General features: G+C 38.7%; 1 protein-coding gene across 1 annotated transcript in view; it reads left to right on the plus strand.

The window, feature by feature from the left end:
- Window positions 1–13,295, plus strand: part of ARHGAP21 (Rho GTPase activating protein 21) — a gene marked incomplete at its 3' end in the record, with an annotated part of 75,951 nt that overhangs the window by 42,634 nt on the left and 20,022 nt on the right. Inside the window, exons 6-8 of the mRNA XM_010194174.1 lie at window positions 541–595; window positions 7,932–7,961; window positions 9,428–11,378. Coding sequence (XP_010192476.1) covers window positions 541–595; window positions 7,932–7,961; window positions 9,428–11,378 — 2,036 coding nt within the window. The remainder of the gene's footprint in view (window positions 1–540; window positions 596–7,931; window positions 7,962–9,427; window positions 11,379–13,295) is intronic.

Raw genomic sequence — 13,295 nt, forward strand, 5'->3', positions numbered from 1 at the left:
TGACTGACTGACTAAATATGTTTAAGTTGGTTCTGCTAGGAGGTGATTGAAGCAGAAAAGTCTAAGTCAGTGCTTGCCTCACTATTGCCCCACTTTTCACATGGTGTGGTGGTTGTGATATCTCCCCAGTAATTTTAGAGTGCTAACAGACTTCAGTTTTAAATGGAAGGAGAGGAGTTTTAACTTGTGCTCACAGATTTACCACCTTGTTTTTTTCTGAGACGCTCCAAACAACTGAAGTACCCTAGGACTTAAGGGGAAAAGAGAGAAACCAAACTGAGAAAGACACCACGTTGGCTTAATACACCAGCTTTGCTGAGGACAGAGATGTAGTCCTCAGATCCTTGTTCTATTTGCTAGGACTCAAATGGAAATCGGTGATTATTTCTGTTGTGTGAAGCAGTTTGACAGACAGTAGCTGAGTGTGGGAGTTTTGAATGGTGTTGGTCTATGGAAGTAAACGGATCATCTTTGTAACAAGAGTTGAAAATCTTTTCCAAAAATTTCATGTGTGGTATTTTTTTTTCCTGTTTGTTTCAGTGACAGCATATTGGAACTTAGTGTTATGCCAAAAGATGAGGACATCCTTCAACTGGTATGTTCATGACGTTTGTATTCAGACAGTATGTTAACTAAAGAAAAATGTCTTCTTGTGGGTTACAGAGTTTTTGAACTGTGCTACCAGCAAATAATTAAAGAGTTAACATTTATCTCTCTGTCACTCTTTAGATGTTTGCCGTCCCTGAAATTTCAGAGGATTCCAAATATAGGGGAAAATACCCTCTTCATACGAGATTTCTAGCATCTTGCAAAAAAAATTAATCTTGGAATAGTGTTTGTATTTTTCTTATTTTGGATTAGCTTCCTTGTATTAGAATTTATGAATCAGATTGCTTTCTTTACCTAGGTTGTCTAATTCTAAAGAATTTCAGAATCATTACTAATTTTGAATTAAAAAAACTAGCCTATGACACTTAAAATTGGCTTTTACTAATAATTCACTAATTGTCTGTGGATTTCGGGGAAAGAAGCAAGGTGTAGCTGCTGTAAATATTTTTTTGCATTAGTGCCTATATATTCTCAGTTTGAAATTGGGTTCCTGCATTTGTGGTGAGATAATTCATCTCCCATTTAGTGTCCTCGAGTTCAGAAGAGCTGTGAATAAAATATGATGTGTAAGTGCCTATCGTGAAGAATTAGAAAAGCACCTAATGTATTGATATGCTCCAGTTTATTTTCAATTAAAAGTAGAGGAAAGGAGAAGACAAGAAGCCAGGTAGATTTTCTGGTTAGTAGTTGGAAAATTGTATTTTCAAATCCACACAGAAATACTAAGACTTGACTTTACATTAACAGCTAAGAAAAGCCTGTGGGTTTCAGTGGCTGTTTATGCTCCTGTTTGCTCTGATGCGTTTGTTTGGGTAAAAGTGGGCTTTTCTTGAGGACTGTCAGTTCCACATAGCATCTGCCAGAGGAAAGCCATGAAGACGCTGATGTTTTCTGGAGTCCACAAGCCTGAACATTGCCTGTGCTTAGGTCTATTGGAAAAGACTGCCAATAGCTGCAGTTTATTCCCACAGTGCTGTCATGGTCTGAATTTTAGTATGTATGTTTTCATAAGAATGAATGGCATCATTCAGCAGAAGTCATTGGTTATGGCCTGTAGTTTTCTCCCTTTTAGACCACCATAGAGGGAGAAAAATCTTAATCACTTCTAAAATAACAATTAGCAGTATTTTGAGGCATAGTGCACCACTGTAACTTCAGTCAAATGAAAAATCTATGCAGTTCCTCTGAAGATGATTATTAATCTTCAGCCTTTTAGATGTCAGGATCTGCCGCTCTCATGACAAGATTTGGTGTAGAACTTTGCTCTACTCGAAGCTAAACAATTACGTTTTAAATATTTTCAGAGTATCAGTACAGAATGTTATTCCTTACACTACTTGTGAAAAGACATTGTTTGGTTTTTTGCTGTGATACTGCATAGTTTTTGGTTTTCTGTTTTTATCTTTGTGATTAATGTTGTGTTAATTTTTGTGGAAATCTCATATCTAAATAAAATACAAACCTCAGAGCGAATTCTTATTCCTGAATGAAGTACAGGTGGTACAAATGAGTAATAACAATAATCTCTGTAGTGGTCATGTTAGTATAAGTGCAAAATGAACAGTAAATTATAAGGTACGGTGCCCTTATTAATAGAGGAAAAACTTACGCTTTTGTCACTGAAGTTGTGTTATGTAAGTTATTATAATGCGTTAAGGAATTTAGTTGTTTTCTTTGACGTATGTCATAAGTAACTATCTTCAAAGGGTTCTGTTGATGTTAAACACAGGTATGCTGTAAAAAAAAATCAAAGCACTGCTGGGTGTGTTAGTAGAAGCTAATGAAAGGTTAATCTGGTGCAATGAGGATGAAATAGTTTCATTATATTCAGGAATGATGCTGGTTGTGTAGTACTTGGCAGTCTGCTCCATGTGGCGATGAGTGATTTCTAGGTTAACTACATAAAGAGCACAGTTGCTTGTTTCTATCCTTAGTTTGCTATTTATAAACCTTGAGCTTAGTCGACAGAAATATCCATATATGTCTGCGAACCTATTGATATATTGAATTTCCTGAAAACAGGGCCTTTAATCTGTTCATCAATGAAGTGGTCCCATCCCCAGGTCACTGCCCTCTGTGGCTCGTGCACACTCCTTAGCAGGGAAGTAATGTGAAATCCTGCCAGTAGTGCAGTTGGTGTCGGCCGTCTTCATTGGCAGGATCTTGAAATGTCACCTCGGGCATGGGGGAAAGGGTATTTGAAATGCCTCTATCAGTGACAAAATCTTGAACTCTTGAGAACTACAAATGTGTAGGTTGTTTTTTTTCATGCTCCTCCTCAAATTTGAGATTAATTTACTTAATGTAATCTCTTAATATTGCAACACTTGTAGGTATGTAACTGTTTTGAGATCGTGAGGAGGAGGATTATAATTATAATATACTCAGTGTTTCAAATTTCATACATCTTTATACAATTTCTGTAGAAGTCTCAGCTTTTTTTGACAGAATTTTGGCATTGTGTAGATTTTAGTACCACTGACTTCATACCAATGGGAAGACACGTTTAGGTCAGCTACAAATAATTTCTTTTTTCAAGTGTATTTAATGGAATTGTTGCTGTTTTGTAGCCTTTGGATAACAAAGGACACAATTTGAACAACTTCCTAGTATGAAACTTCCTCAGTCATTCAAAAGCTTTTTGTGCTACATGGAATATACTGAATGTAAAGGTGCTCCCTAGAGAGAGAAAATTGAAATTGCTAAGCCCACTTCCAGGTCTGCCTTATTATGACTCTTGTCAGTAAGCTTTGTAGCATCTAACATGTACGTGTCAGGGTGTCCTTAGTATGCAGGCTTTTTGGACTGTATTTTTGAGGTGTGTTCATGTTGGAGGTTTGCTTCTTTGCTGATCATTCTTTGTGTATGTAAAGAAAACTATAACTTGCAAGTCACTGAATTTTTAAGGATTAGGCACTTGGAACTATCAGTCTTTTAACAATTGCATCTTTAAGGTGATCTACATGGGAGCTGTTCATTTGGAAGGTTATTTGTAGTGTAGCATGTTGATGTTTATATTTAGGATTTAGTATATGTAAATATGTAGATACTAATTTGTAAATATGTGTATCTACTTTGTGTACGTGTATATAAATACACTCTATAGGTAAGTTATCCTGCTTTTTCATCTTTCATTTTTGACACTTCCCTCACTACCCAGTCAGAAGTTCGTTTTTCCCAACTTTTGTCCTACCTCCAACAGTTTCATTTTGGGTAAGTTTTAAAAAACTAGGTAATTTCCTCATAGGAATTACCCTAGAAGGTAAGCAGGTCAATTCTAGTCTTAGGTGTTGTCATCATTAAATTTTAGTAGCCCATAAATATGTTGAAACGTGCCTTAGTGTTGTAAATGAAACTACAAAGAAGTTTCAAGAAAATACTTTGCTGGGCATTCTACCTATGTTTTTGATATGTTTAGGTCCCTATTGCACATCTTTTCATTTATGTCTTAATCTTTCCTTAAAATTATAGACCATTGAAACTGTGTGTCGATAGCTGAAAGTTGAGTACATCTGAACAGAAATGTTTCTCTTGTCATAGATGATAGAGGAACAAAAAAAATTCCTAGACAGGAATGACCAGGAAAGTGAGTGAAAGTCAATTAAAGCTTATCTTTTCTTTTTTTTTCATTTTCTAGTCAGGTGGTATGGAAGTTTCAGTATATTGGGAGATCTGGGCAGAAGAGTTGCTGCTTTGGCATCTCTCATTCTTAAAATTTTTGTGGAATTTGACAGCTCTGAAGGCCTTGTAGTACCCTGGAACTGCCAGTGACGCACCTGTATTAAAAAATGAGGAGGAAAAAGACTTAATAAGGAAATTTGTTCTCGAGTTTTATATGCCCCACTGATGTCATGCCTCTCACCACAGGTCTGCTCACAGTCAACTTTAACAATACTGTCATTTTTATTTTCTTTTAACCTGAGACCTTCCACTTGCATCAGACTCAGTGGAACAACACGGCTTTTTTGTTGGCAAGCTGTGAAATTTTTTCATTTGCTTTACTTTTAATAAATAGAGATGCGTTCATAAGCAGCTGTATTTAGTCCAGAGTCTTGGAGCATTTGTTTACTTTCAGATTTTGTAGTGATGCAGTTATTCATGTATGCAGAAGTTAAAGTTAAAGCTCTGGCAGCAGGTACAGTGGAAGGAGGGCTGTGGTGTGAAGGCATAGTAACCTAGAAGAGACTTAAACTTTATTTAACATTGCGTGTGTTAGAAATACTATTTGCATCAACCTTCCTCACCTCGATTTAGACTAAAATTTACATCTCTTACACAGCTTGTATGCAGAAATGAAATTCCTTGGGCTTAAGGCATTAAATTTTATGCACTAAAATTATGTTGCCATTGTGAAGAAAGGATGTGTGGGTTTGGTTTGTTTGGGTTTGTGGGGAGGTTTTTTTGTTTGTTTGGGATTTTTGTGTGGGTTTTTTTGGTGTTTTTTTTTTTCCCCTGAAATAATGTTATCAGACCATGGTGTTTGCTGGGTGTCTCAGAGTAAAATAAAACCAGTTGAGCTGTGTCACTAACCTTCTTGCCAGAGCAAACTGCAACTGGCAAATCTTTCCTTTTAAGACAGCTGAAAACCTTTTCTGGTGTGCAGTTGCTATATTCACTGTAAATGTGAGAACAGGTTAAAACTGGGGGAGAGAAGAATTCAGTAATAAAGAAACATCATCTGAAGCCAGACTGGTTGGAGAAAGAAGGAGGAATGCCTCAAGCTCAGTCTTGCAGGTTGCTGGCTGGGCACATTGACTTCCCATTCATCAAAATACTTATCTCCAATTTTGCAAGTAGTTCAGTTGAAATCAGTGTTATTACTCGACCTGTAGTGAAGCGTACTCATCCTCAGTGAAGCATATGCCTCCGTGCTTGTATGGATTTGGACATGGTGAAGGACATGGTGGGCTTAAGCTCTTTGAAAGTATGGGATTTCACCATTGTTCTTACTAAGAGGAATCCTTGTATGTCAGCTGTTGTTTTTCTGAGATCAAATGGTATAAAATCAAGTGGGAAAAATGCGAGCAAAATTCAGCTGAGTTTTAGAGAGTTAGTATCTCTAAAGCATAGAATGCTTTATTTGCTTAAAATTTATTTTGCATATCATACAACATGAATGTATTACCTTACCACTGAAACTCTTAATGTGCTAATGGTTATGCAGATTCACAGTAAGAAATTAACGCTTTGCCATAGGAATTTTTAAACTTAGGGCAAACAAAACCAGATTGCAAGGTGGGGAAGACATTGTACCCAGTAATGGGAAACATGCCGAGTTCTTACTGTAAGCACAGCAGTTTTCTTCTAGTAATTGTTGCAGAGCTGTTATCTATCAAGCTGTTAATGTCACTCCAAATTTTGTGGTATTTGTATGATAAGCTTTCCATGACTGCTGTTGTTCTGAGGAAGTGGAAAAGAGCTCATAAAACATCAAGACTGATCTTTTGGTCGTGTTGGAACTTTCAAGTAACTGCTGAGTACCCAGCTCCTGTAGGAATTTGAGTGGCTTGGCTGGTGTCTGAATCAGGAACATAGCTGGTCTGGATTTTTTTTGTTTCTTTATGTTGCAAGACTTTTATTTTTACGACTCTTCAAAGACTTAAGTCACACCATAATGGCTTTTTAATCATTATGTCCTCTTTGCAATCACTTGGAGATTAAGGTAGCATTTCCACATACTCTATCATTTGAGGAACTAAAGGGAGAAGAGAGTAATATTCCATTGGTGTTTTATATATAGTTGCAAAATATGTTTAGTATCAAAACAGTGTATAAAAGCTAAGTAGTATACTGGTGTAGTTCAAATTTTTCTTTTACCCATCACTTTCTGGTTAAAGCAATTAAAATATTTCATAGTAAAAATGCTGTGATAATGCATCATTCAATGTGACATTATTCAGAATGGATCTGTGCATTTCTTTGTAAGTTGCAATATTTCTCTGTAGGTCCTTAATCAGAATTATGAAACAAATATACTTAATGTTCCCTTACGGAAATGTCACAGCCCCTGTTTATAAACCTTTTCTTTCTTGGAAGAATGTTCAGCTTTGTTTCAGTGATTTCTTGGGAAGGGAGCGGAACAAGGTTGAGAAGAGAAGTGATACTCTCCATCACCAAAACCTTTCTTCCAGTAACTCTGTCAGCTGGCAGTCAGTCTGTCGGGATATACCTGCAATCAAGGAAACATGCTCTTTATTGGTAGAAAAGTGGAGAAAGCCAGGCTCATCTTGTTTAGGACCTGCGAGAGTGCTGTCTTTTGAAGGTGTTTTAATATCTGTGATACGTTTTGTCAAGAGCTGAGAACTTATTTTTATACTCAGTTGTAGTCTTTAACTATGCTCAGATCACACCAGGTTTGGAATTCAGCCTTTCTGCTGTCAAAGTCAATGAAGCATTGTTTGTTGTGGGTATGTTTTACGAAAACGTAAATGCAGTGTATTTTATATAGGTGTAACATGCGCATCCCAAGTTCTGACCTGTTTCACCAGCTGTATAAATTAATAATTGTTTTCTGTCTGGGGGTGTGGGTGACTGTTATTTATTCTGCATGCTTGTAGTCTCGCTCTCTCTTTTTTCTGGGTCTTCAGCATATTTTCCATTTTATTTATTTTTTTTTAATTCAGCCTATCAAGATGGCTATTTTAAACCATTTATTTTAAGATTTAAAAATATATATCTTTGTGTGTTCCTTCCTTCCATTAAATGTGTCAGTGGAAACCTGGCTTGATTTTTTTACTATGAGTAGAGGAAAAAAAACAACAAAACAAAACAAAAAACCAACAAATCACATGAGTGGAGTGTTTCTGCAGCATCATTCCTCTAATTTCGGATGTACAGCATGAAAGCAGCTGCAGTCAGCTGACAGCTTGTGGTTGTGTTCAGATATATGTGGGGAAGGGGCGTGCTGTTTGAAATGCATAATTAAGCCGTTGTTTCGTCACCAGGAAGCAGGGACGGCAGCAGCCCAGGGGAAATGAGAGGCAGTAACGTTGCTGTAGTGGAAGGGAAGTCTTGGTGCACAGAGCCAGGACTCACTGCAGACAACTGTAGGGATGCGCCGAGGCAAAATGGCACACATGTATTTTGCTTTCTGTAAGGGGAGAGGATAAATGCGAGGAGCAGATAAAAGCCTGAAATGGACATACTCACAAGGAGGGTGAAATTATTTTTTATGCCATACTGCCCTTTACCTCTGTTGGTACCTTCCAGTGGAATCAGTGTAGTTGTATTTTTAGCTTGCTGTATCTAACATCAATATGACAACGTAATTTTGTCTTTACATCTGTAAGCAGCTTTTACTATGTTTTCCTGTTTTCTGCCAGCTGCAGTTTACAAAGGATGTCACAGCCCTGGTAAGAAATGTACAGTAGCCATTTCTCTGATGGTTTTGTAAGGCATGTTTTTCTTAATGATTTGTGAGAAGCAAGAGTATGAAACAGCAAGTTTGTTGGAAATGAGCTAGATTATCTGAGCTGAATTTTCTTCATAATGCTAATCTCTTAATTTGTGGTTTGTGCCTGTGTTACTTGGTCGGTTTTCTCTTGGCGTGCTTTAATATTTTGCTCTTCACTAATGCTCAGTGTAACGTTGCAGCAATATTGAAAATGCCTCGCCCTCCTCTGTACTTTGCTCGATATTAATTTCATGGCTGCACTTGGGCTTTTATAACCTGCCTAGTGTTAAGACAGGGCACATTGGTATTCTGGAATTGAGCATGATTTGGGCAGGAGATGCCTAAACGTGTAAAAGCCTTGAGAAATCGTTTTATTCTTCTGTTGCATTGGCAGGCTGTGCATTGGCTCTTTATTTCATTATGTTTAAACTGAACAAAGTCACGCTGAAGTTTTTCAATAACAGAATATTGTTTAAGTATGCTGGATGCTTCTCATCGATTTATTGTTTTGAATGTTCTGTGAATTTCACAATGATAAATGCTACTTGTCCAAAAGGCTACAGAAACATACTAAGTGTAATATAACCATTTTTCTCACGAGTCAGGCTCTTGGACATAAAGGAGCAAAAAAAATGCACTAAGGAAATGAATATATGAGATTTTAGTTTGTGTTTTAATAGTGGGTTGGCAGTAGAGAGTATGCATGAATTCTCATATTGTTTGTACCTTGAAGTTAAAAATGTTACATATTATTAACATTTCTACATTAAGATTTGTGTGCCATGTACTGGCTGTCTCCTGTAAAATATGACTTAAAGGGTGTTGGCTCACAACAAAGATGTTGCTGCTTCACTTTATTCAATTTATGTTTAGGAACTGTAGCTTTTATGTAGAATACATCTTAGAGGAGTATCTATATTTGTGTGTACTTTTCATATGCACTACATTAAGTGAATGGAGTTCTTTCATACACAAAGTGAACAGAGAATTTTCTAGTGCTAGTTGAATTTATTATGCAGCATTTTAACCTGTCGATTGCTGTGAAATTCTGATTTCCAACAATGTGAAGCTTAAATGGGAAGAGTGTGTGAAGTATTATGATAGAAAGCAAAAATAAGGGGGAGAAAAATACTGTATTTTGTGCTTGGGGATTTTGGGATTCCTGCCTCAGTGTCCTAGAATTGGTCATCAGTTGAGTTTTTTAATTGTTGAAGGAGGGAACGTATATAATGATTTTGCTTGATCTGTTTCTGCTCACTAAAGGGATGGCATGCTGTTTTTCTTCTTAACTAACATTTTACCTAAAACGATAGTGTGAATTTTGTACTTGTGTTCCCTCTCTTGGAGCGTGATCATGCAAATGCTTCATGGTGAACTTCTCCATCTCCGTCACTGTGGAATACTCACGTAATCTTCTCTCCACAGGCGTATTCCCAAGATGCCTACCTGAAAGGCAACGAAGCCTACAGTGGTAATGCCCACAACATACCTGAACCACCGCCAATATGTTACCCACGCCTGGCACCCGCAGCCTCTGTTACGGCACAAGCTGGTGACAAGCTACCTTCTGACTTCTCGCTCGGGAAACCACAAGTCAGTAGACCAGTACGGGCATTGACACAGCCAGAGAGGGCCTACAGAATGGAAATACAAGTGCCTCCATCGCCAACAGACATTGCAAAATCAAATACAGCTGTGTGTGTTTGTAACGAAACTGTACGGACTGTTATTGTGCCTTCTGAGAAGGCTGTAGATTTGCCATCTTGTAGAAATAATCACGCTGGCCCATCACACAGGACAGAGGAAGTAAGATATGGCTTGAAAGATCAAACCAGTCTAAAAGCACGGACCACGTCACCATCTTGTTCAGTGTCCACTGCCATTGTACTTCCCCAGACTCCAATAACAAGGCCAGTTGATCCAACTGGAACACTAAATAAAGCTTCAAATTATGTAGTGTGTCCAGAAGGAATCTCGAGCACTAGACCTCCTGCTCAAGCCACGGACTCGCCCTCTGTCTCTACAAATCATTACAGTTCTCCAACGTCCCACCAGCATATAGACTGGAAGACCTACAAAACTTACAAAGAGTACATCGATAACAGACGCACGCACATGTATGGCTCCCGAACAATCCAGGAGAGGTTAGATAGTTTAAGGGCAGCTTCTCAAAATACAACTGATTATAATCAAGTGGTGCCAAATCGCACTGCTTCACAGGTACGGCGCAGGAGCACCTCTCATGATAGGGTTCCACAGTCTGTTCAGATCCGCCAGAGAAGCGTATCCCAGGAAAGGCTTGAGGATCCTGTATTGATGAAAGAGTGGCCACGCAGTGCTTCACAAGATACTCTGACTTCACCTTCAGTTAATGCTAGGAATCACAGGGCTCGATCGTGGGATTATCTCAGCAAACAGGGTGAAGTGCTAGAGAACTTTCATTCTGAGAATCTGCTTGCAGGTACTAATGGAGACAGGAGAAAGACTTACAAGTGGACAGGGTTTACTGAACAAGATGATCGGCGAGGTATTTATGAGCGATCTAGACAGCATGCATTTCATATGTCCCTTCGAGGTCAAAATTTTTCTATGACTCCAAGTGCTTATATTTCAGACAGCAGGAGAACGGGTAGTAGGGCTTCTCTGCCTGGTTCTCATTTTCAGAAAGTTTCACCAGATATAAAAATGTTGCCACCTTCTCGAGATTTGCAAACTCCTGGGGGAGTTTCAAAGTCTACAACTGTTTCACAAGAGAGATTGTCTCTCACACCAGCCAGAAGTTCTAAAAGTAGCTCTTTGAAGAACTCTGCTCACTATGCAGCAAAACCATCATTTCCCCTTAACCAGAGCCTGGATGCTATTGCCAGCAAAGACCAAAGAACAGTAAATCACTTGCATCAGGGTGGTCTGTTAAACCAACAGTCACGGATCCGAGCTGAAGGTGCCCCAGATCACAAAGCAGAAACTGGCAAAACCGTCCAACCTTCCTCTCTGTCTCCAGCTTCCGCCAAACTTGTTCAGCCAACAAGTGAGAGTTCAACTACCTCTGACAATGTAGATGGCTCCATCAGACAAAAAATTCATGATTTTGAGAGTGAAGGTGTCCACGAGCCTGAAATTCTGCAAACAGATGTTCAGGAAAATGACGAAGACGTGGTGGTCATGCGAGACAAATCACCTTCTGGCCACCAAACTCCACAGCCTTTGAGGCATCAGTCCTATATTCTTGCTGTAAATGACCAAGAAGCAGCCTCGGACACTACCTGTTGGTTACCTAACGATGCCCGGAGAGAAGTTCACATAAAAAGAATAGAAGAAAGGAAAGCATCAGGTTCCAGCCCACCTGGTGACTCCTTGGCTTCTATTCCGTTTATTGGTAAGTTAAACTATCCCAGTGTACATCAAATGCTTTTCTCTGCTAAAGCTGATGGAGAGCACCGTGCCAGGTAGCTGACTGCTGTTCCTGTAAGCCCTGAGATTGAGGGGCTTGGAGGCTCTTTTCTCATCTAGGGTAATACCTTTGTAAAACTGAAAATATTCAGTGGCGGAAAAAAATGTTCAGTTCTGTTTGGAGTCCTGGAAGATCAGTGTAAAAAAATTTAGTATGATTAAGTGACTAAATACTTCTCTAGCATTTTCCTTAACCTTCTGCAGAAGTCTACATTATATAACTGCATCTGGTTATCACTCCACATTATGCTCTGATGTTACATATATGGCCAGCTAGCATTTGCAGCAGCTTTCAAAATATTTTTACTTCTCTAGTATAAAATACATTTGGAATCCAGTGGTTTGTGAAAAAAAGTTTCAATAGGTAAGGTGAAAGCTTTCTGAGACAGATATGGAAAGCTGTTCCAGGTGAAGGGCTAACAAGAAAATGAAGTGAATTTGCAAGTAAAGGTGCTAATGTGGAAGCAGAGTGTGGGAAGGCACAAAGATTCGCCTGTAAACAGTAGAAAAACATAATTAAGAATCCGGTTTTGGATATCTGAGGGATTGGAGTCATCTGCTGAAGAGATCATTTCAGTGGCAGAGCATTTCTGTTCTACTCAAGTCGTCAGTGCCTGTGTCGTCTTTGCCCCATTGTTGTTGTTGAGTTAGATTTTATTTTGTTGTGGCTGTCCTTTGGAGTCCAGATGTCTGTGGACCATTTTCCACATGGGTTGATTTATACCTGTGTTCTTGAACTTAGTATAAGAACTATTTAGGAAGTAGTGAATATTGTTTAACAGACTCGCATATATGAAGAACAACTCGTAATACCCTTCAGTTTTAGATTAAGGGAATTACAGGTACGTTGTCTTACCATAATTGTCTTCGATTGTGGATCTGCAGCAGTGCTTTTCTTTCCCCCTAGAATTATCTGTAAAATCTGCTACTAGCTTAAATAACCAAAAATAGTGAAGAAGCTTTGCGTGCCTTGAAGAATGGAAATCACGTGAAAGATACAGTAATTCTGTTCTTTTGCCAGAATTTTGCAAAGATGCAACAAAAATAATTTCTTAGCTAGCAGAAGGTTTGTGTAGTGGGTTTTCCTTTTTGAAGGGAAGTTGTATAGATCTACCTTTTTGTCTTGCTGGGTGCATCAGTATCCGGTGTAATTTTGAATTCTTCTTTAGACCCTGTTGATCTTTCTATAAGGATTAGTATAAGTTTGTAAGGCATGTAACTGATATTTGTGCGTGAGTTTTTAATGCTATGCCTAAAATCAAAGCTGGGCACTTGATTTAAGTTTTCTGTGGTATTTATACTCACTTAGGAGTGCTTGGCTGGGAATTTTCTAATCCTGTACAACTTAAATGTCTGTGTAAAAGTCAGATCAGGATTGTCAAAATCAAGCCCAACCTTTTCTACACAGTCTCCTATCTTGATTTCAACAAAGATTTGCCATAAACCCCTACTTACGTGCCTTGCTTCCAGAGTTTAGAGAAGCATGATCATTAAAGTTCAAAGAAGCCTTAGACATGGCAATTGGACTGCATTCTGATAGCAGCTGAGCAGTTCAGAAGTAACAAAGTTGTAACTCCCCACTGCAGCCTCTTGGCATAACTCTGTGTGGGATTGTGTGAATTCTCAATAGCTCCATAGCCTCTTGGACTGAAACCTCCTGGATACTCCACTAATACTAAAAAGTGGTGCTGCTAGAGCCCACATGGGCTCGGGCTGAGCTGACACAGCACCTGGGGCTGTCATCCTAGCGAGAGATTCTTGTGTCAGTGCCAGTGCTGTGGAGGATTTGTACCCCAGGTCCAGCACACTGAAGGTGAATGGCCATCTCTGAACAGGAAGAGCG

This window comes from Mesitornis unicolor, unplaced genomic scaffold (genome assembly GCF_000695765.1).
Source record: "Mesitornis unicolor isolate BGI_N332 unplaced genomic scaffold, ASM69576v1 scaffold50351, whole genome shotgun sequence".
In the NCBI taxonomy this organism is placed as follows: domain Eukaryota; kingdom Metazoa; phylum Chordata; class Aves; order Mesitornithiformes; family Mesitornithidae; genus Mesitornis; species Mesitornis unicolor.